This window comes from Rhinoraja longicauda, chromosome 22, assembly GCF_053455715.1.
Source record: "Rhinoraja longicauda isolate Sanriku21f chromosome 22, sRhiLon1.1, whole genome shotgun sequence".
NCBI classification, from domain to species: Eukaryota; Metazoa; Chordata; class Chondrichthyes; order Rajiformes; family Arhynchobatidae; genus Rhinoraja; species Rhinoraja longicauda.
In genome coordinates, this window is record NC_135974.1 from 34,593,857 (window position 1) to 34,619,127 (window position 25,271).

Consider the following 25,271-nt stretch of genomic DNA (forward strand, 5'->3'; position numbering starts at 1 on the left):
AGCACCCGGAGGAAACCCATGCAATCACAGTTGGAATGTGTAAACACCACACAGACAGCATTCGAGTCAGGATCGAACGCAGGTCTCTGATACTGTGAGGCAGCAGCTCTGCCTGCTATGCAAATGTGCTGCAAATTAAACCTGTGATAGCCAGTATTAAAAATACTAAGGATTAGAGTATATTAAAGCATTACATAAATAACTCCTCTGTAAAAAAAAATGTTAATGCTAAAAATGATTCATGCTGATCAAAAAAACATTTTTTTTTTCCTGCTGATAAAATATCTTTTTTTGTCATTTAAAATGTTTTAGTGACCAAAGACAAAATTTCTTAACTTTTAGATTCTAGTTTCCATTTATCCTGTACCTCCTCTGTCCCACTCATTTTAGTCCCAGAAATACAACCCCATCTGCCAGCCGAATAGTTATCGTTGCATCTATGCAAAATGGAATTTATGTAACTGAGTTTAATATTAAAAATTGAGTGATAACAAGTCAAATGAATCCTATTTTCATGGGCACTTATATGCAATCAATTTACTAGAAACAACACAATAATCGGCTTATGATTAGCTGTGACATGAGGTCAGCTGCTACATATGGTATTGGACAACAAGCATTTAAAGATGATGACTACATTGAGCACTGGTAACAAATTTTATCTTCTAAACTTCTTTCAGATAAGTTGACTTTCCACAAAAATATGCTCTTGCTTTAATGACATTTCATTGACAGTGTGTTTATACAATTAGGAGCACAAGCATGGAATGTTTTAATTTTATCAAAATGGCAATTGGAAATAAAGTTACTGACTTTAGTGAAATAAACTGTTTAATGTTGTTAGTGGCACATAGATTTAAAACGTCTGCCGGGTTTACTGATCCCAAATCAGTGGTTTTAGTTTAATTTATAGACATACAACAAGTCGTCAATAATGCCGTAAATAATTCATTATTGAAATTCACAATCTAGAATTATCCCTGTAACCGCACACCTACGTACGAGCACACTCACACACACACACACACACACAAATAAAGCTCTTGCTGTTATTATTTAAATGTAATATTTTCTCAACATTAATAACCTAGTAACACGTTTCACATGGCACAATAGTTGTGCTTCACACACAGTTGTATCAACGCAATAAAGCTCAACATTTACCTCTAGAATTGGCCAAGTAACAATTCTAAACTACTTTTGTTCTGGTATAACAATGCATTTAGTGTAAATGTCAGTGGTAATGCCCTCCAAGGCCCTGTTACTCTTTCGGAGAGAAGGAATGGGTGACGTTTCGGGTCGAGACCCTTCTTCAGACTGCTAAGTTCTCCTGAGTTACTTCAGCTTTTTGTGTCTATCTTCGGTTTAAACCAACATCTGCAGTTGCTTCTCACACAGTTCCTCTTACAGTCATGTTGCTCCTCCCTGTTGCAACTAAAGTTGAACACCAAAACACCAGATTTTACATGACTCTATTTAAATTGACCATTTCTTACTTCATGCCTCACCTTCATAGAAGACATATTTAAATACCACAAAACCATGTAACAGTTTAATCCTTTGCATAAGTTTTTGTTCATAAGTTCATATATCACAGGATCAGAATGAGGCCATTTGGCCCATCGAGTCTGCTCCACTCCCATCATGGCTGATCTATCTTTCCCTCTCAATGCCATTCTCCTGCTTTCTGATAGGCAAGTATGAATTTATTCTGCCCAGCTATCACTTACCAGGCTTTGTCCTACCCACACCTCTCTGAGCTCCCTCCCACCTCCGGCAAGCAGCCTGAAGAAGGGTCCCGGCCCAAAACATCATCTGTCCATGTCCTCCACAGATGCTGCCTGACCCGCTGAATTACTCCAGCACTTAGTGCGTTACTCAAGATTCCAGCACCCTCACTTCCTTGTATCTCCCTCCATTCATGGTTGTGTGGTTTAAAATGTATCTAACATAACTTTTAAAATCTCAATTTGCACCAAGACATGCCAGTACACAGGAAATGCCATTGTAACTATGAGCAGATTAACAGGACAAGATTCCAAAGTAGCAACTTGAGCAATGAGGCGGTTCTTTCACAGAAATAAAATTGATTAAACTCCTTCCTTCTTGAAAACCACTAGCTACCAGTCACAGAAGAACACCAACTCATTTTCTTCAATCACTTTGGCTGCCATGTTGTGAGGAACAAAATCTTTGTTTTTCAAAAGAAATTTTTAAAAAATCATCCAAATAATTTCTCATTATAAACTTCTGCATTTTGATCGTTATTAGAAAACCAGGTTCTAGATTTTGTACACCATAAATCCCACATTATTCAGATTGCAAATGTAAGATTCAGTTTCTGAGTGCTAACTTGAACCGCTCATACAAAGCATCAACATTTTGGGGGGGAAGAGAATTAACTGCAAAATATATGTGTAGGAAAGAACTGCAGATGCTGGTTTAAATCGAAGGTAGACACAAAATGCTGGAGTAACTCAGCGGGGCAGGCAGTATCTCTGGAGAGAAGGAATGGGCAACGTTTCGGGTCGAGACCCTTCGCTGAGTCACTCCAGCATTTTGTGTCTACCTTCAACTGGAGAATATAGTTGTAAAGCTCTAGGATGACCTTGGCTGAGGACATGAGGACAACACAGGAGTGGAGTGAAATTAAAATAATTCCAGAACACCTCGAGCCAGATACAGGCAGAGTGACAAACCGTCTTTCAGTGTAGAAAAGTAACTGCAGATGCTGGTACAAATCGAAGGTATCACAAAATGCTGAAGTAACTCAGCAGATCAGGCAGCATCTAGGAGAGAGAGAATCCTAGATGCTGCCTAACCGTCTTTCAGTGACCTTTTAACCCACTGGATGCAATATCATCAATCCTCTTGTCAGCAAAGGGAAAGCTCTTCAAAGTCATCATCAGCTTCCTCCTTGTGGGTTTAGACCCTTTACAGAGACCAGGATAAAGTACCTTCAAACGCAAATAATTGCTCTTAATTTGACGTTTATCATGGTTGACAGAAAAGACAAACATACTTTTGGATAAAAAGCTAAAATAAACATGCACAACTCCACATGCAATGCAGTAATACATCATCGATTTGTCGCTATGATCTAAAAATCGATTTGATTCTTTGCTGGAATGGAGTCCCACAAACAAGACTCCCAAAAAACTTAATACAGAATGCTGCTATGCCCAGTAGAAGAGACACACTCAAAGACAACTCATTTCTACTAATTTGTCTTCTGGGAACACCAGGAGTTGGCATTGTTGGCTGTTACGTTTAAGAACATTTGGACAGGTACATGGATATGACATGTTTAGAGGGATATGGGCAAATGCAGGCAGGTGGGACAAGTGTAGATGGGACATGTTGGTCAGTGAGGGCATGTTGGGCCGAAGGGCCTGTTTTCATGCTGTCTGACTATGACTATGCTGGGCTCCTGCCCACATTGGACTGAAGTCGCCTACAGTACTGGTGCATTAACCAGTCAGCTTTTTGTTGCATTCGTGCATTAGAATGGAGTATTTTTCAAATCCATTATAATCTGACGTCTACTGCTACAATGGCATCACAAACACATAGTCCATGCCAGATTATCACCTCAAATGGACTCAATCTCAGGCCAACTGAGAGATGGGCTCTTCCATCAGACTGGCCTGACTTCATTCTGTTCCTCCATTTTCCTGGATCAAATGCCATTCATTCATCTCAAAGAATTGCAGGCGCTGGTTTATACAAAAGATAGACACACAGCGCTGGAGAAACCCAGCGGCCAGACAGCCCCTCTGGAGAAAAAGGATAGGTTTCAGGTCAAGACCCTTCTTCAGACTGTCCCGACCCGAAATATCACATACCCATGTTTTCTTGTCTTTTTTTAAACCAGCATCTGCAGTTCATTCATCTCCTTCCCCAAGCTCATAAATCAGTGGTTAAGTTTAAAGTCTTATCTAAAAAATAGAATTTCCAACATAGAACCCCTTCCAGAACCCCTTCCGAAGTCTTTGAAAAGGGACCTTTTTAACGTCAGTTTTCTAAATTAGTGGTGAAACTGTGAGCTGTAACTCATCAACTGTTTTCACTACTTCTTCCCCATCTCAGTCACGCACCAACACTGAGACATAGAGTGATGCAGTGTGGAAACAGGCCTTTTTGCCCAACTTGCCCATACCAGCCAACATGTCCCAGCTACACTAGTCCCACCTGCCCGCATTTGGTCCAGACTTCAAGAATCGTTCGAATGAGGCTGGCTCTTCAAAATTCACCCTTCAGTACATCATTAAGCAGCGATCCTCCAAAACTACACCCACTGCCATGTCCAGCAGTCAGTTTCTCCTCCAAGAATGAAATTAGCATGCATCAACACCATCTACACATGGCAAACGAATGCTGACACTGTTATCAGACTTCCGAACAGTCCTTTCATAAACTAAGAGTTCACTCTCGATTCAACAAGGTTCATTTGTCCACATTTTAAGAATAAATGACTTCATGTTGCAGACCCTGGCTCATTCTAGATATGTACGTGCATACAAACCGCCCCCCCCCTTCTCCGACTTAAATATTCAACGTTTTAACCGAAGGTAGACACAAAATGCTGGAGTAACTCAGCGGGTCAGGCAGCATTTCAGGAGAGAAGGAATGGATGATGTTTCGGGTCGAGACCCTTCTTCAGACCTGGGTCTGAAGAAGAGTCTTGACCCGAAACGTCACCCATTCCTTCTCTCCTGAGATGCTGCCTGACCCACTGAGTTACTCCAGCATTTTGTGTCTACTTTCGATTTAAACCAGCATCTGCAGTTTTTTTTCCTTCAACGTTTCAACCATCCTTGCTTTTATAATCACAAATAACTCGTGCATTCCTGCAATTGAGTTTGTCATTATAACCCTATCATTTCTTCTCGTTCCACAAATAAACTTTCTTGCTGCTCCACCCATTAGGAAAAAAAACTTGCAATTTGATTTCTTTGCAGGCTGACATTGGCATTTACTCATTTATCTGTTAAGAACAAAGCGAAGAGCTCACAATGACAGTTTTAGAAAGTTATGACAAAATTCTGCTGTGGGATATTTTTGATTATATGTTCATGATACTGAAAACATACACAAGTCAGCTGATTTACATGCAAGATAGACACAAAATGCTGGGAGTTACTCAGCGGGTCATAGTCACTCCAGCATTTTTTGTATGCTGCCTTACCCACTGAGTTACTCCAGCATTTTTTGTATGCTGCTTTACCCACTGAGTTACTCCAGCATTTTTTGTATGCTGCCTTACGCACTGAGTTACTCCAGCATTTTGCATCTATTTTCGGTAGAAACCATCATCTGCAGTTCCTTCCTACACATGATGTACATGCAAAATGGTTTCTGTGAAGATTCTTGCATCACATTACTAATAAATTGGAAAACAAGCAGCAAAATGGAACACCATCCTATTTTACTCAGCAGATAGATTTGGGAAAAGAATAAAATAGGAACTGTGAATAGTTGAATTAATCTGCTTAAATTCTTGAGGATTACCGTGGTAAATATTAATAATACAATTAGCTCCAGCGAAAAAAACACAACAAGGGGATGGATTTATAACAAAAGGATGAGAAGGCGATAAGAAAGAGAACATTCAACAAAGCCGAACGTCACTGAAGTCCATTCATCAGGAATATTGGAATAAGATGCCGGTGGGGAGGCAGTTTAACAAGATCAATTCAACACATATCAAGAATAATTTTCTGTTTAACTTCTTTTATTTAAGCCTGTGATGTTAAAACAAGCTGCAAGCGAGTGATTCCACTGAAGACAAAACAAACTTTAATGCGTTCTTAAAATTGTTTTAGATCCAATATAACCGTTTCAAGCAATTGACCACACTTTAGACATACAACGCGGAAATAGGCCCTTCGACCCACCAAGTCCACACCGACCAGTGATCACCTAGTACACTCGCACCATCCTTCACTAGGGACAATTCACAATTTTAACCAAAGCCAATTAACCTACAAACCTGTACGTCTTTGGAATGTGGGAAGAAACCGGAGCACCCAGGGACAAACCAGCTTGGTCACAGGGAGAACGTACAAACTCCATACAGACGGCACCAGAGGTCAGGATCTAACCCGGGTCTCTGGCGCTGTGAGGCAGCAACTCTACCACTGTGCAGCCCTACACTGCAAACATTTTATTTAAAAAATGGGCGTACCTTTAGGCAAGTACTCGAAAATAATAGGGTTATCTTCTCCTGGTTGGTCGGACTTTACAGACAGGAAGCTGTGCTTGCTCAGTAACGCCGCTCTCAGGTTGGCCACTGTGGATGCCTGCTGCTCCTCTTTCACCGAGGCAACAAACTGAGACAGGTAATTCGATTCTACACCAGCCAGTGGTTCCTCTGGATTCTGACAAAAATCAGATCGGTCTCCCCTGCTATCTGAACTACTTGGTTCAGTTACATCCGCACCTGAGGAAACACAAGTTAATAATTGGTCAGCTTTGCATTTTATTCAATGCAATAAATCAAACTAGCCTGCATAGAAGCATCTTAACAGTTCTTTCTACTCTTCCGGGGCATACAAACAGTCACACAGGTGAGCAAGTTTCTTGCAGTACTTGCTATACTTCTGCAACAATGCACAATGATAGAAATAAAATTAATTATTCACTTCTTATAACCCAGCATATATGCATGCAAAGTATGCATTATTATTGAAAATCAAAGAAAGACGATAAACGCTGGAAATGGCTAAATTGCTAAAAACACTAGGTCCAGGCAGTATCTGCAAATGCAGAGAGGCACATGTGAATCAGGACAGCAACAATTTCACAATTTAGAGCTGTTCTGATCGTTCAGGCTTCTTGACAAAGTGAGTCATCTCACTTTCCGCCACCATCAGACGCACTGAGATTACTTGAGGGCACTAATTTCAAGATATCATTGCAGCAAGATCAGGATTGCACAGTGCCACAGCTGGTAGAGCTGCTGCCCCACAGCGCCAGAGCCCCGGGTTCAATCTGACCCAGTGTGCTGCCTGTGTGAACTTTGCACGTTTGGCCTACTCCTGCACCCCTATTGTCTATTGTCTATTGTTTTCCCTGCTTTGGTGCTCCTGTTTCCTCCCACATCCCAAAGACGTGCAGGTTTGTGGGTTCATCAGCCTCTAAAATTCCCCTAGTGTGTAGGGAATGGATACAAACAAGTGGGACAACATAGAACTAGTGTGAACAGGTGATTGATGGTCGGCATGGACTCGGAGGGCCGAAGACCTGCTTACAATCTGTATCTCTAAAATAAACTAATTAGCGTGAACAGATGATCGATGGTTGGCATGGACTGTGGGCCGAGGGTTTCCATGCTGTATCTTTCAACCAATCCGAGTTTAAAACCTCACCATAGGTAGAGAGAGTGCTTTTACCACTATGATGCTGTGAACCACTTTCTACTTTGTTTTGAGTTTGAGCTGATTGTATCTATGCAAGGTATATCTGATCTGTTTGGATAACATGCAAAACAAAGCTTCTCACTGTAGGGGGCAGCACAGTGGTGCAGCAGTAGAGTTGCTGCTTTACAGCGCCGGAGACCGGGGTTCAATCCTGACTACAGGTGCTGCCTGTACGGAGTTTGTACGTTCTCCCGATGACCACATGGGTTTTCTCCAGGTACTCCGATTTCCTCCGACACTCCAAAGATATGCAGGTTTGTAGGTTAATATGCTTTAGTAAAAGTTGTAAATTGTTCCTAGTGTGTGGGATAGTGTGATGGGTGATCACTGGTTAGCGCAGATGGTGGGCCGAACGGCCTGTTTCCAAGCTGTATCTCTCTAAAGCGTAAAGTCTATACTTCAGTACATGTGACAATAATAAACCCAAATCTATACTTTGAATATTAATAGAGGAAATAATTTTTTTGGCTCGAATAGTGCTGGGTTTTGCCAACGATTTTTATCAGAACGGCCGGCAATCATTCATTTAAACAGCCCGAGGTTCCAACTTTGCGCAAAGACAATTCCATCTTTGGTTTCATTTGGGATTTCAAAGTTCGATGGCTGAATCCGCATCTTGTTGAGATTTCAACAATGGGACTGGGATGGGGGGGGGGGGAGCATGAAAGGAAGCCTCTCAAATCCCACATGAGGCTTAACCCAGTGCAAGACTGAACACCCCCTCCCGCCCTAATGCATACTCTGTTTCTTCAATGTAGACTGTCAAGCAAAGGACTAAGAGGCAAGGGAAAAGACGATTTCAACTTATTTAGCTTTGTGTTTTTAAGTTACTATGTTTTCACATTTTCATTTCATGTTCATTTCAATTTAATTTCAATTTTAATTCACACATCAGGGGCTTTTAAAGCTATCTAAATCAACCAGAGGATTACACATGACAATGCCCTCTGCCAACATGGTCAGCTGAAGATACAAAGTGCTGGAGTAACTCAGCGGCTCAGTTGAAGGTAGTGTTTCACTGCAACGACATCTTTGCCACCATGTGCCTAGTTGCCCTCAATGCCACACTCCTTGTCTCTGGGGCACAGGCAGCCAACAACATGGACCAACAGCAACTGGCCGAACTAAGTGAGGCATATGCAGATCAGACATAAATCAGGCAGGGATCTGATACAGCATGATTTCAGCCCAAGATGTTAAGTAAGGTCTACCACCGATTTTCCAGCAACTGATGGTCTGGCACCTCCTTTAACAAAATTACGAGCGTGCACTTGAAATTCCCACAGCAGCCACAGAGGGCGCTGCGTGTCCCTCCACCCTGAACGTTATTTGTTTACATCTGCAGTTGTTGGCAGTGGTCCCTAGGCTTCGTGCAACTCTTAGCTTATTTTGCTTACATTTAACCCCAGCTACAGCTTCTAAGCAAGGCCTAAGTGACAGTCTTGGTGTCAAGCGTTAGCACATTTAATTTAATATTTGTTTTATTTAAGTTTCTAGCAGTCCATGGTGCTTTGGAGACTCGGGAGGGTATATTTAGTGGGTCAGAGGTGTGTTAGTTGTATCATCATTGCATCACCTCTGTTAGTCCAGCAAAATGGATAATCCGGCAAGGCATTGGAACCTAGGGTGCCAGAAAATCGGCGGTGGACCTGCACTGTGGAAGTATTAATGATAATCAATACGACTAACACCGTATTTTTCATAAACTAAATGCTAAATATCAAACAATTTAAAAGTAAATTCATTTTGTTCGGTAAGCTGGGGAAATACAACATTTTCAGCAAATTTGATGTTTGTTTACACTATAAATGCCTTTAACAATGAGCACATTTTTATGTGTGCAATTTATTTATTCATAAAAGCACATTAATTTACTTTTATAGACAATAGGTGCAGGAGTAGGCCATTTGGCCCTTCGAGCCAGCACCACCATTCAATGTGATCATGGCTGACATTCTCAATCAGTACCCCGTTCCTGCCTTCTCCCCATACTCCCTGACTCCGCTATCCTTAAGAGCTCTATCTAGCTCTCTATTGAATGCATTCGGAGACTTGGCCTCCTCTGCCTTCCGAGGCAGTGAATTCCACAGATTTACAACTCTCTGACTGAAAAGATTTTTCCTCATCTCTGTTCTAAATGGCCTACCCCTTATTCTTAAACTGTGGCCCCTGGTTCTGGACTCCCCCAACATTGGGAACATGTTTCCTGCCTCTAACGTGTCCAACCCCTTAATAATCTTATATGTTTCGATAAAGATCCCCTCTCATTCTTCTAAATTCCAGTGTATACAAGCCTAGTCGCACCAGTCTTTCAACATACGACAATCCTGCCATTCCGGGAATTAACCTAGTAAACCTACACTGCACCCCCTCAATAGCAAGAATATCCTTCCTCAAATTTGCAGACCAAAACTGCACACAGTACTCCAGGTGCAGTCTCACTAGGGCCCTATACAACCTTATTGCTCCTATACTCAACTCCTCTTGTTATGAAGGCCAACATTCCATTGGCTTTCTTCACTGCCTGCTGTCTTTCAGTGACTGATGCACTAGGACACCCTTGTACGTCCCCTTTTCCTAACTTGACACTATTCAGATAATAATCTGCTTTTTTATTCTTACCACCAAAGTGGATAACCTCTTTTTTATACCTTTGGAAAGGTATAAAACAATTTAGAATGCCCAATTATAATTCAGCTCATGACTTGGACCTGCTTTTAAAATTAGAATAAAATGCTCAGAATTTTTAATTTCTTCCAGTGGATAGTTTTAATTGATAAATTAATAATTTTACTAAACCTGTCATTCAATAATGAATAATGAACTAAAATTAATTGCAGCTTGATACCAAACTATGTGGAATTGATGGCATTGTTGAACTGAAGACACACTGAAGCAAAAACTGGTAACAAGTGTGAATATGACAAAAATCCAAAACCAAACCTAAATAGCTTTCCCACAAATTTCACAGAACCCTGAATTTTTTTTAAACTTTTAATCAATTCTCCAAATCAAATTGTGTGGTGACTAACAACTGGCCACACAAATAACCAAGAGGAAACTATGACACGCCATACAAAAGTTTGGATTTTAACAAGTGGACAATTATATTTGAGTTACAATCAGTCAAGCAATTAGACAAACAAGGGGTGGCACAGTGGCGCAGCTGTACAGTTGCTGCCTTACAGTACCAGAGACACGGGTTTGATCTTGACTACGGGTGCAAAGACGTTCAGGTTTGTATATTGTCTCTGGTGTGTAGGATAGTGTTAATGTACGCGGTGATCGCTGGTCGGCGCGGACTCGGTGGGCGCTGTACCTCTTTAAAAAGTGTTTAAAAATAAATTCCCTTTCGGATTGCAGTAGAAATAATGCAGCTTCACTATGACAGATTTGAGGGATTGATGGTAGTGAACTCAATCCATCACTCTTCCCAGGCCGTTCTAGGAAGCTTATGAAATGCGAAGTGTTCTTCATCAGTAAATTCTTTCCGTACTTTAGCACCAGCAAAAATATTAATGACTGTGCATAATTTGTTACCTACCGCTGTTCTGTTTATCACTGCATTTAACAATAGACCAAAATGATGCTCATGACCCAAGAATGGCATACTGAAGGAATGGGAATGTAGAATTACATTACCAAACATTAATAAGCTAGAAAAGTCAGCAGTTATGTTAGCATTTAAAGATACAGCAAAGAAACTGGCCCTTTGGCCCACACTGACTAAAGATCACCCGTTCACACTAGTTCTATGTGATCCCACTTTCTCATCCACTCCCTTCACAGAGGCCAATTAACCTATAAACCTGCTCACCTTGGAGATGTGGGTGGAAACCGAAGTACCCGGAGGAAAATCACATAGTCAGAGATCACATGCAAAACCCAGACAGACAATTAATGCAAATCTGACGCACAATTTGAACAGTTCTAAACAGAACAGTTCTGAGCAAATGTTCAAAAGTTGGTTCTTAACTAATGACTAATTACACTGTAAATCTTTTTGAATCTGGAATTCGCTGGGGTGGGCTGCTTTAAATAAATCTGAGTAATATCTCAGTCAGTGCAGAGTTAACATCTCACTATCTCACATGAAGCACAAGTCAATGTAAATAAAAAGCTCCACACCATCCTCTGGGAAATCAGTTGGTAACAGCGTTGCTGATGCAATATAACCCCCTGATACACCACTAAAAGCTGCAAAAAAAAACTTTATTGTGTCAATAGACAATAGGTGCAGGAGTAGGCCATTCGGCCCTTCGAGCCAGCACCGCCATTCAATGTGATCATGGCTGATCATTCTCAATCAGTACCCCGTTCCTGCTTTCTCCCCATACCCCCTGACTCCGCTATCCTTAAGAGCTCTATCTAGCTCTCTCTTGAATGTATTCAGAGAATTGGCCTCCACTGCCGTCTGAGGCAGAGAATTCCACAATGAAACACAAATACATAGAACTCTTTCAGTAGACTAGAATGCAGGAAATAAAATGTACTTAGCATTTTGAACAATAATTTGGTACTAATGTGGGTACAACCGAATTAATTGTGGTGTTTATTCTGTATTTCCTGTCATACTGTCAAATCTCTGACTGCATTAAAGCTGCATCCACATGGTCACAGGGAGATCATACAAACTCCGTACAAACAGCACCCGTAGTCAGGATAGAACCCAGGTCTCTGGCACTGTCAAGCAGCAACAATACCGACCGCTAAGTCACTCTGCCGCCCCAAATTGTCACTTCTCCCTCAAAACTGCAAACTACAAAAACATTTAGAAATACAGCATAATACCTCGAACCAATTATTTTTTTAAATAAGCATCAGTTTTATAGAAGTTTCATAAAGACTTATTTCTGATTAAAAACTGCCTCATCCTTTGTTTCAAGAACACGTATCTCAATGCCTCTGAATATACTTCCCCTACCTCTTGTTTTCCAGCATCTCTGACCTTCTATCTGATCCTGAACAATCAGTCCTGAGCAGAACTTTTGGTTTCCTCCTTGCGTGCATCTCCCTGAAGAGGTTGATAACACCAGGCTGCCCATCTCTTTGCTTCAACAGTAACACCCATCTTGGCTAGGAACCCATCAGGAACACCATTTCCAACCTTGTAAATACTCCTTTGACCAGGTGTACTCTGGTTTCTTACCACGCCTTCATCTTTCAGTCCTGAGCAGAACTTTTGGTTTCCTCCTTGCGTGCATCTCCCTGAAGAGGTTGATAACACCAGGCTGCCCATCTCTTTGCTTCAACAGTAACACCCATCTTGGCTAGGAACCCATCAGGAACACCATTTCCAACCTTGTAAATACTCCTTTGACCAGGTGTACTCTGGTTTCTTACCACGCCTTCATCTTTCAGTCCTGAGCAGAACTTTTGGTTTCCTCCTTGCGTGCATCTCCCTGAAGAGGTTGATAACACCAGGCTGCCCATCTCTTTGCTTCAACAGTAACACCCATCTTGGCTAGGAACCCATCAGGAACACCATTTCCAACCTTGTAAATACTCCTTTGACCAGGTGTACTCTGGTTTCTTACCACGCCTTCATCTTTCTGTCCATCCCGTTTTCCTTACTCCTTTAATTCCGATCTTTCTGAATCTAAACTTACAACATTTCATCTCTCAATATGCCATTAATCCCGTTGACGAACGATTAAGGAACTTCAGAATCAGTACAGTGACGGATGAAAATTAATATGAAGCAATGAAGCTAAATGCCAACAGTTTTATTGCGAGCAGTTGCAGTTTCTGTTAAAAAAGACACAAAGTGCTGGAGTAACTGAAGGGTCCCAAAACTGGTCACCTATCTGTTCTCCAGAGATGCTGCCTGACCCACTGAGTTACCCCAGCACTTTGTGGGTTTTTTTTTGTGAACCAGCATCTGCAGTTCCTTGTGTCTGTGGTTTTTGTTTTGTCTACTCGAGAATCCAGCCACAGGGGTGCCCTGCGATCAACAATAATAATCAACATCACTTCATTACCCAATGAGTAGAAGTGCGGTAAAACATGTCTCACCATGAGCAAAATCAATTTTCTCACGAAACGAGGCAACAGACACTTCAACACCCTCCAAAACAGGCTGACTTTAAGCTTCACGCTGTTCAATTTTCAACATTATTGATTTTAACTCTGAATTTCCATAATCTTAAAGTTATAGAGTTAAAGTTACAGAAATGGGCCCTTCGTCCCATCACATCCAAGCTGACCTTTTTGTCCATTTATACTCATTCCATTTTCTCGCAATTAGTTCGGTATCCTTCAATGCCGTGCTTATTTAAGTGCTGGTTTAAATGTTACTATCATGTAGTAATTGCATCTGACTCGACTTCCTAAGGCAAAGAGTTTCAGATATTAAATACTTTCCTCTCGAATCCCGTTAAACACATGCTGTTTTGTTTTCTGATACCCTAGATACTGACGACCTATCCCATTTACGCTTCTTATAACTTAACACCACAATCAGGTCATCCCTCAAGCCTCATTTGCTCCAAGGTAAATAAAGCCAGCCCACCCAACCTCCAACCAAAGTCTGAAGGGCCCCGTCCTGAAACGTCGCCTAGCCATGTTCTCCAGAGATGCCGCCTGACCCCCTGATTTACTCCAGCATTCTATGCCTTTTTTTCTAACCAATCTCTCCTCTGTTCCAGTCCTGAAGGATTGACTTCTTCAGAATAGTGCAACACTGCTAAAAGCTGCACCAAGAACCAAAGAAGTTGGTCAATTTGTACTGTCCTTTGAGGGCAACTTGATAGCATGCCCCAAACCATCCACAATTCAGAACTACTTCACAGAGTGTCTTGTTTTCACTCCCTGGGCACCTTAACACATGGCATAGTTGAATGAAGAATTAAGGGGAATATTAATTGCATCTTTAAAATACCCCTTTAAGTAACTGTACTCCAAGTTCAGAATATCAGCGGTTCTAACAAAATTGATACATGGACAAAATTCCTTTCGTTCAGCTGGAGAGAAAAGCCTTTCGCAACCCAAAACATGTTTCATGAATTGAAATCCTCTCGTTTACTTACAATAACTATTCACATTTAATTGTGTATCATAGATTTAAATATATATTTTGACCCACCGACATATGTCAATAAAGAGTTGGCTTTTTATTCTTAAGTCCCTCCGGAGAACAGTATGCAAGGGGGAGAGACAATTTAATTAATTTCTTGCTCATGTGCTAACATTCCTCATTACTGAAACTGTACTCGGTTCAAACATCCCACTAAGATAATTTCATTTTAATTAAAACAGTGGGAGCTGCCCACATTATGCTGAACGACACGTGGCAAGGCCATAACAGCATTTAAAAGACACACAAAATGCTGGAGTAACTCAGCAGGATAGGCAGCATCTCTGGATCGAAGGAATGGGTGATGTTTCGGACCCGAAATGTCACCCATTCCCTTCCTTCCGTGTCTATCTTCAGTGTAAACCGGCATCTGCAGTTCCTTCCTACACATTTAAAAGACACAGATAGGTACATGGATAGGAACGGTTTAGAAGGGTAAGGGCCAAACGTGGGCAAGTGTGACGAGTGTAGTAGCTGGCACATTTTGGTAAGCATGGATGAGTTGGGCCAAAGGGTCTGTTTTTGCGCTGTGTAGCTCTCCACAAGGACGTCGTCGTCTTAGAGCGATAGAGTGTGGAAACAGGCCCTTCGGCCCAACAAATGCTAAATATTGATTTAAAGTTTGCTTACCTGTGCCGTCTCGGCTATTGTATGGCCAGCCACCGACTGCAAGCATTGATGGCATTGGGGAGCTGGCTCTGCTGTCCACTTCAACGTGCTGTGTTATGTGGCGCACCGTTTGTTTATTTTTACGATTCTTTTTCCGGCCAGGCAGCTGCCACACCTCAGGGACCTGATCGGAAAACCCAGTCTGTACCGAGGTGCTGCTCTTTCCAAGGTGGGTCTCTCTCAGTTCAGCACCTCCATAATGCGAGGGAGATATCTGCTCCTCCTTCACCCGAAATGAATTGTACCCAATGTCACTAGACCAGAGCGACTGTGAGGAGATGTCGTCGTGACTGTCAGCTTTCTGCTCGTGTTCCTCTTTGCTGTAGCTGCTGCCACCGTCGTGGCAACTGGCAATCGCCGAATCTCCGGACGAATTTGCCGGGCTTGTCCGCCGTCTTTCCAACCAGGGAGAGCTACTCCTGCCCACTGCCACCGGTGTTACCACGTCAATGCTGCTGCTCGAAGGAGCTCCCATGTCGTACTCCATGATATCATCCGGTGGCTCAGTCTTTATGCTGATATCTAACGCTGCCTTGATAAAACTGTGACATGCCTGAACGATGTCTGTCATCTGCAGGTAGCTTGCAGCCGACATCACCTCAATGACATTCTTGCTCGTCAGTGCTAGGTGTGCAGAGTACATGAAGTCTATGATTACTTTGAAACCTTGCGCAGTGACTATATCCAAGTGGGTCACAGTAGCCTGGTCGGAGGACATCTTCTGCACCTGACAGTACAAAGTCTTGAAGTAGCGGCTACTCCCCAGCAGTACGTTTTTGTGTGCTTTAAAGATTTTCCCCTCGACAATAATGCAAACATCACAAAGGATGCCGTGCTGCCTCTGTTCATTCAATTCCCTTAACAAGTGACGGTAGTGTGATGGGATTTCCATGTCATCTTTTCGATTGTTCATTGATAGGTATTGTTGTTGCTTCTGAACTCTAGTAAAAGGGAAACGGAGAACAAAAAAATTAAATCAAGTCTTGCTTACCAACAGAAAACACGGAAAATTCTCCTGCCTTCTCACCATAACCTATGACACCCTTACTAATCAAGAAACCGCCAATCTCCACCTTAAAAATATCCATTGACCTGGCCTCCACAACCGTCTGTCGCCATTAATTCCAGATTCACCACCCTCTGACTAAAGAAATTCTTTCTACCTCCTTTCTAAAGGTGCGTCCTTTTATTCTGAAGCTATTTTAGAGTTTTCCATCTTAGATTCCAGAGAGAACATGTTAATAAATTAAAGTTGAAATTTGTATGCTCACAGCAGTATGTTCCCACCCCACCACAATACTACATTATTTCCAGTTATAATTGTTCCTCCACCATGTAGCTTCTGGTGAGATAACTATACCAGAGACTTTTTATTTGAGCACATCAGTAATCCTCTATTGTTTCAAGGAAATTGGCATGGCAGATCTCCCAAGTAGATTTATATTTACAGTCATAGTCCCAGTTTATCCATGTACCTGTCCAAATGTTTCTTAAACATTGCGATAGTCCCTGCCTCAATTACCTCCTCTGGCAGCTTGTTCCATACATCCACCACCCTTTGTATGAAAAAGTTACCCCTCAGATTCTTATTAAATCTTTCCCCCCTCACCGTAAACCCCATGTCCTCTGGTTCTCAATTCCCCTACTCTGGGCAAGAGACTCTGTGCGTCCACCCGATCTATTCCACCAATGATTTTATACACCTCCATAAGACCATTTATTGAAGATGATGCTTTAAAGTGCTGAATTTAGTTCAATTATGATCTTTCCTTGTTTTACAACATTCTCTCAGTGTACATATTGGGACAAATGAGACGTTCAATAGCCAGGAATTTGTCTTCATTATAATTTCATGGATTTTGTTTTACTTACTGCCTTTCCTTCTCACGCTGTCCTTCCCCTTCATCAATGTAGTGCCAGTTCCTTCCCATTCTGTCCCAAGGATTATTCAAAAAATCCCAGCGGTTTTAAACAATGAGAAATCCTACCTAGAAACAAAAAGCAAACATTCTGTTATTGTACAAGAAAGCAAATTAGAGAATGCAGCCAGAAATGAAATAAAATTTAAACTACGTTCAAGGCCTCTCATTATGCCCTCATTGTTTTATTTTTAATTTATCTTGACTCTTAAAAACCATGAACATAAAATATGACCATATTATTCGGCAGTTCTCCAGATTCGTATATGCCATTCTTTTTTTCTGCCTTTAAGAACTGCTTCATAAAAACACAAGCACCAAAAGAATAAACTGGGATAAAGGACATCTAAAATGGAACACTTCCTTACAGACAGCACACATCCTTTCAAAAGGTAGCACCTCCCTTAATGAATAGAGTTTGTAAGTGTAAATGATTTATCATTTCCAATCAGATCAATTCCGCTTATAGCAGCTATCAGGACCACAACACTGAGATGCAAAAGTTTCACTTTTTAGTCAGACAAAAAATTCTCCAAACCACCACCCCCCAAAATCTTGCCATTTATTTCCAGGTGTTGTTGGTAAGGCCGATGGTTAACAACCATTCTGGATTGTGTAGAAATGTGCTGATGACCTGTCTTCTTGAACAATTGCACTCTCTGCAGTGTGGGTACTCCCACAATGGTTTGGATGCATCCAGACCCAACAAAGAAAGACTGTGACGGCACAATATAAAAGTATCTTCAAGTCAACAATGGCCATGACAAGGGGGGGAACATGCAGGCGAGGGCATTCCCACGTCACGGCTTAGAATTGCAGAGTCGGTTATACAGCAGGGAAGTAGTCCAACCAAAATGCCCATCTAAATTGGTACAATTTTCCACATTTCACCCTTATTCCTAAATCTTCAACCTATTACCTGCCAGACTTTGTCCTGCCCCTCCTCTCTTTCAGCTTTCTTCTTCCCCCTACAAAGTCTGAAGAAGGGTCTCAATCTAAACCGTCACTTATCCGTCAACCTCCAGAGATGCTGCCCAACCTGCTGAGTTACTCCAGCAGTGTGTCTTCTTTCATAAACTAGCATTTGTAGCTCTTTCCTACAGCAGGGTGACCAAAACTGAACACAATAGTTCAAGGCAGCCCTCACCGAGACCGTATAAAACTGCAACACAACATTCCAACTTCTATACTCAATGCTCTGACTGATGAAGGTCAAAATACCAAAAGCTTTTTTCATCACAGTCTACCTGTGATGTAACTTTCTGGACACTTTTGTCTCCTGGATCCCTATGTTCTACAACACTCCCCAGGACCCTAACATTCACTATGAAAGTCCTACACTGGTTTGACCTCCCAAAATGCAACACCTCATGTTTACCTGAACTAAACTCCATTTGCCATTCCACAACCCACTTCAAGGCCCCACTCTAATTCTTGATAATCTTCTTCACTGTCTACAATACCACTTATTTTAGTGTCAACTGCAAACTTAACTATCCATGTCTATTACATTTGCATCTAAATTTTTGATGTAGATGACAAACAACAATGGGCCCAGCACCAACCCCTGAGGCACACCACTAATCACAAGCTGCCAGTCCAGGGAACAACCTTCCACAATCACACTGCTGTCACAATCACACTCAGACCAGCTATCCCTGGATCCCATGCGATCTAACCTTCCACAGCAGCCGACAATGCAGAATCTTATCAAATGCCTGGCTGAATATAGAGAATGTCTACTGCCCTGTCCTCATCTTCCTACCCCGTTACTTCCTCAAAAACTCAACCAAAACACACAAAACAATGCTGACTAGTCTTTCCGCTAACTGATTGGCAAGCAACAAAAGTACCTCTTTTGTCTCAATCACCCATTCCTTCTCTCCTGAGATGCTGCCTGACCCGCTGAGTTACTCCAGCATTTTGTGAATAAATATCTTCGATTTGTACCAGCATCTGCAGTTATTTTCCAACAAAACTACCTCGGTACACATGACATTAAACTAAACTAATCAACCATATCTTTCCAAATACACTTATATCTTATCCCTTAGCCTTGTCCAATAACCTACTTACCACATATAGTTAAACTGACTGGCATAGAATTCCCAGATTTTTCTTTACAACCCTTCTTTAATAAAGGCACATCATTAACCACACCCCAGTCCCCTGGCACCTCACTCACGGCTAATGGTGATGCTTGTTTCTCAGCCTGGGCTCTTGCAATTTATTCTCTAGCTTCCCAGTATTTTTGGTGTACCTCATCAGGCCCCAGAGAATTACCTACATTCTTACATTAAGACATCTCTTGTGATGCGGACTATTCCCTAGACATCCTCATTATCTTTCCAGGGACTCCTATTCTTCATGTATTAAAACAAAGGAGAAATATTCATTGAGGGCCTCGCCCTTCTCAAAACATAGATGTCACCAAACATAAAAACACTTTGGATTCTCCATAATCTTCTCTGATTTTACTGATTTTCTCCTTAAGTATGCTCCTGCATCCCCAGGGATTCACTTGATCCCAGTTACTTGTACCTCACCCATTGGGGCCTCCCTTTTTTCTAACCAGAGTCTCAATCTCACTTTGGGTGCTGTCTGTGTGAAGTTTCAAATACAACTCGAGCAGCACAGTGGTGCACCTGGTAGGAGCTGCTGAATCACAGTGTCAGAGACCCAGGTTCTCAGGTGCTGTCTCTGTGGAGTTTACACGTTCTCCCTGTAACTGCGTGGGTTTCCTCGGGTGCTCTGGTTTCCTCCCACACTCCAAAGGTGTGCAAGTTTGTAGGTTAATTGGCCTCTGTAAATTGCCCCTAGTGTGTCAGGGGTGGATCAGAAAGTGGAATAACAAGAGCTAGTGTGAACGGGTGATCGATCGTCGACGTGGACTTGATGGGCTGAAGGACCTGTTTCCATGCTGTATCTTTCACTCAAATTGTGGTAAGCCGGTGAAGAATGAGGAATTCCCCAAGTACCTCAGAGTCACCCTGGACCACACCCTCGCCTATAGTGAACACCTGAAGAGAGTGGCTGATAAACTGAAAGCAAGGGTCAACATCATCAGGAAACTTGCAGGCAACAGCTGGGGATCCAATGCATAGCCCTAGTCTACTCAACAGCCGAGTTTTGCTCAACAGCTTGGGCTAATAGCTGCCACACCAAACGAGTCCTTAACTCTGCAATGCGGATGCTTAAGTCAACACCTTTGCAGTGGCTCCATGTCCTCTCTCACATCGCCCCTCCCAGCATACGCAAAAGGGAGAGGATGTTGAAAGATTGGTGCACCATCGAGGCTAACCCTGACCTTCCCATCCATGCAGACTTGAACAATCTGCCCAACATGCGCCTGAAGTCCCGCAAATCCTTCTGGTCTTCAGCCAAATCCCTGGAAGACTTTGACCCCAAGACTGAGTGGCGCAGAGCCTGGAAAGATGCCAACACCAACAACGGAGATGTCATCAGACCCCCCAGTGAAACCACCGGGATTTGACCTCCATCGCAAGCAAGGGCTAACGCTGAACAGGATCCGCACCCTCCAAGCAAGGACAGCCCATCACTTGCACCTGGGGGATGACAGACAGCCCTGCTTGCGACTGCAGATATCCAGACCAGACCATCCCACACATTGTGAACGACTGCTCACTGAGGCTTTTCAAGGCCATCCACCCAGCAACTGATGCTGCCCTGGCCTGGATGTCTACCCTTGACCCACAACTTTAGGCTGTGCATACCATACGCCATACAAAGAAGAATCAAACCCTCATAATACAGAGTCCCCTAATCTTGCCAGCCTTTCCCTTCACTCTAACAACAGTACACCGATATTGACCTCTCACTATCTCACAAGCCTTCCACTTACCAGATGTCCCTCTGCCCACAGGACAAAATCTACTCTGATCAACTTTTGCAGGCTCCGGTCCAACACCATTAAAATTTGCCTTCCCCAATTCGCACATTGACTTGTAAGTCAGTTCTGCTTCTTCCACAACCGCTTTAAAACTAGAACAATGGTCACCAGTCCCAAAGTGCTCCCCCACTGGCACCTCAGTCACGGCCCTGTCCTATTTCCCAAGAATAGGCCAGGCTTTAGTGCTTTATACAGAGCCCTCTACATACTGCCAGAGGAAACGTCCCTGGACACATTTAAATTTATTATCACTATGACAGTCCCAGTCTATATTAGGAAAGTAAAAATCCCCTGCTATGACAACTCCATTATCCTTGCAGCTCTCTGCAATCTCCCTGCATATTTGTCCTCCAATTCCCATTGAATGAACCATCAAGTGATGTTTAAAATGCACTTACTCTAATTTATTGCCAGAACTTAGTACTGAGTTCACAAAACTGTTGCACAAGCACGAATTATGAGTCCAAATAGCACATTTGGAGGAACCAGCTGAATTGAAAATTTACACACTTTATTCAAAAGCAATAAATCTGCCCTATTTTCAAATTAATGTCATGTCATTTTTCTTCTTGCCACAAATGTATGTGGGCAGAAACTAATAACACAGCAAGCAAGTGCATTTGTAGAATGTATTTCATATTGTCACAGGAAGACACAAAATGCTGGAGTAACTCAGCGGGTCAGGCAGCATCTCGGGAGAGAAGGAATGGGTGACGTTTCGGGTCGAGACCCTTCTTTCATACTGTCACTATGTTTCAAAACATTTTATTGAGAGGTATTTCTGAAGTGTAGAAAATAATGCTGGAGAAGGAAATGCAGCATTCAATTTTGATACAATACTTGTGCATAACAAACACAATCATTTGGCAATTGACAGGAGAAATTAAAATGTGGGACAAGATTGCATTTACATTGCACCACTCATGATTCAAGTGTGCATGTTGTAATGTCAACCGTGGTATTGATGCAAATTTCATTTTGTGGGCCCCAAAAAACTAAAATACCACTTAAAATTTAAAGATAAATGACTGCTATATGAGGCAAAAAATGCAACAGGAGGCTAACCATCCAACTAAGGAGAAATAATTAATGCCTCAGCTAAATCGTAGAAACAAGGAACTGCAGATGTTGGTTTACAAAAAAAACACCAAGTGCTGCCTGACCTGCTGAGTTCCTTCAAAATAATATGAATGTTATCAAATGCAATGTGTTTATCAATAACAAGCAAACAATGGCTGAAGTAATAGACACAAGAGGACTTTGGAGAAAGAGAAACAAAATCAGTATGCTTACTGGAGCAACTAATAGTTTGCGCAAATCCTTTAAGTTAATTGGTCAAGGTCAGAGTATAATTTAACAGGAAAGGCTCAGAGTTGGATCTAATGAACAAAAAATGTTCATGAAGTTTGCATACATGCGCAATCAGAAATTTCTACCCAAAATAAACAAAGCATTTAGACACCACAACTGGATACTTGGAACAGTAAACTGAATAATATTTATAACTTTTTTGGCCGACGTAAATTAATGGCCATTTCAAAGTGGAGCTAGATAAATATCATTTCTCACATCATTGCACCACATACTAAAACACTAAACACTCCCACTGGTTTCATGAATTCCACATAGCTCACAAATCCAAAAGATAACTTGATTTCTTAATATAAAATATGTCACAACAACAAAATTAATTACAGCGTATAGGGCAGCTGCATTTGCCAATAGATACAACCCAACATTTACCACAATCACAACAACCTCATTATTATAGGAACTTTACTCTTTCCTTCAATCCTCTTCTTAGTCCTACTAAAATATAGGAGATTAGATAAATCGAGTAACACAGATCAGAGTAGGGGAATCGAGAACCAGAGGACATAGGTTTAAGGTGAGGAAGGGAAGATTTGACAGGGACCTGAGGGGTAACTTTTTACACAAAGGGTGGTGGGTGTATGGAACAAGCTGCCAGAGGAGGTAGTTGAAGCAGGTACTATCACAACGTTTAAAAAACATTTAGACAGGTACATGAATAGGACAGGTTTAGAGGGATATGCCTCAAAGAAATGATCAACAATCAAGTTGGACCGCAGGGTCCATTTCCATGCAGTATGACTTTAATCACAAGTGCATTAAAAATGACGTCAATGCACATTAAATAATTCATCAGCGTAATTAAACTAATTTTTGGAAAAGTTTTATAAATTTAACTACACTTTGCACAATATCCTCTTCAAATATTTATTTTGAAATATTTCTGCATGAGAGTAATCTGTAAAATCTCGAGACATTACCTCATCTCAAAGCCTACTAATAGTAATTTTAACATGGATCATTATTTTCCAAATAAGTGGTATTTTAGTGTTTATTTTGCTCTTAACTGAAGTGTCCATAAAGACCAAAATCCACCAGTTAGACGTTAAGCTTCAATTTAAAATGATCTGAAGTTGCTCGCTTATTTCGAAATATATTACAGATGCTATTAAAGTTCTTTCTTCTTTTAAGAAAGATACCCAAACATCAAAACTCAAATAGGGAGACAAGGATTCAATACTACTCCAAACATTACTGGAAAAAATAATGTTCCTGTAACCATGGCCAAACTAAATGGCTGGCTTTCGTCAGGAAATAAATAGAATGTTCGGGTTCTTTTAGCTTCTCACTATTTGGCAGTAGCTATATAAAATATTCGTTTGAACAAGACCAATACACTGAAAGAAAAAAGTGAGCTCTAATGTCATCTCGAAGTTTATGCAGGTTCTATTTGAAGTGATTGATTCACTGTGCCTCGGCACATGTGACAATAAACTAAGTCTGAAGAAGGGTCTTGACCCGAAACATCACCCATTCCTTCTCTCCCGAGATGCTGCCTGACCTCCTGAGTTACTCTAGCATTTTGTGTCTACCTTCGATTTTAACCAGCATCTGCAGGTTTTTTTTCCTGACAATAAACTGAACTGTAAACTGTTTTTAGATTATATCACAGCTTCTAAAATGTTCCTGTTCAAATGAGAAGCAAGACTCCATGAAGGACACTCCTGCACTGTAATTGGAAGAGAGATGATTTGTTTACAAGTGTAGGAGGGAACTGCAGATGCTGGTTTACACAGAAGATAGACACAAAATGCAGGAGTAACTCAACGGACCAGGCAGCATCTCGGGAGAAAAGGAATAGGTGACGACTCGGATTGAAACCCTTCTTCAAACTTTAATTATTTACAAACATTTCCATGTTTTCACACAAGCTTGACTGTATATTTATGCTGATCCCAAATTCTAGAAGCTTTGGTAATGGAATTATCACGGTGAAGCTACTGCTAACTACCATCCGCCCCCAAAATGTTACTAAAAGCATTTCTGTTGTCCCTGTTTCAGCCCAGATTAGTTTCGTTTAGAGATACAGCGCGGAAACCGGCCCTTTGGCCCACTGAGTACGCGCCGCCCAGCGATCCCCGCACATTAACACTACCCTACATACACGGGACAATTTTACATTGATACCAAGCCAATTAACCTACAAGCCTGTCATCTTTGGAGTGTGGGAGGAAACTCAAGATCTTGGAGTAAAGGTCACGGGGAGAATGCACAAACTTTGCAGACAAGCACCCGTAGTCAGGATCGAACCCGGGTCTCTGGCGCTGTAAGGCAGTAGCTCTACCGCTGCGCCACCGTGCTGCCTTGCGAGGATGTGAATAAAACATTTTATGGAGTTCTTTGCCCAGGTCTGTAATCTTCTGCAAACTCTAAACTAAGTTCTATGTAATAGTAATCTAAGTGATGAAAATACTCTGGTATTTTATGTTTATTTTTAGGTTCTCCCTGTGGCTATATTTTTCCCTCCGGGTGCTCCGGTTTCCTTCCATATCCCAAAGACGTGTGGGTTTGTAGGTTAATTTGGCCTCTGTAAATTGCCCCCGATGTGTAGGGGGAGTGGATGTGAAAGTAGGATAACATTGAAATAGTGTAAATGGGCGAGCGATGGTCGGCGTGAACTCAGTGGGCAAAAGGGACTGTTCCCATGCTGTATTACTAAACTAAACTCAATTGCCACTTCTGGTAATTTTAAACCTCACTCGCTGAAAAGTAAAGCTAAGGCAAAATGTCTTCGAAGCACTCCCACCCTCAGTATTGAATATTACTGTTATAGGGCTCTCACTTAATGGTGGTTTCCTCCCACCACCCCACCCTTTCTGAACAGGATATTTACAATGAGAAACGCCCACGAGCACACAATTCATTAAATCTTTTCCTACAATGTTCTCAGTTGGAAAATAATTACA

At 41.7% G+C, this 25,271-nt stretch overlaps 1 protein-coding gene across 3 annotated transcripts in view; it reads right to left on the bottom strand.

The window, feature by feature from the left end:
- The window catches only part of LOC144604554 (zinc finger and BTB domain-containing protein 46-like), a 48,170-nt gene that overhangs the window by 11,398 nt on the left and 11,501 nt on the right, over nt 1–25,271 (bottom strand). For all 3 annotated transcript variants that reach the window (XM_078419110.1, XM_078419109.1, XM_078419108.1), the window contains exons 2-4: nt 17,038–17,153; nt 15,127–16,106; nt 6,188–6,442 (exon numbers count right to left, since the gene is read on the bottom strand). In XM_078419110.1, the coding sequence (XP_078275236.1) occupies nt 6,188–6,442; nt 15,127–16,106; nt 17,038–17,096 (1,294 nt within the window). In that variant the 5' untranslated portion in view covers nt 17,097–17,153. The remainder of the gene's footprint in view (nt 1–6,187; nt 6,443–15,126; nt 16,107–17,037; nt 17,154–25,271) is intronic.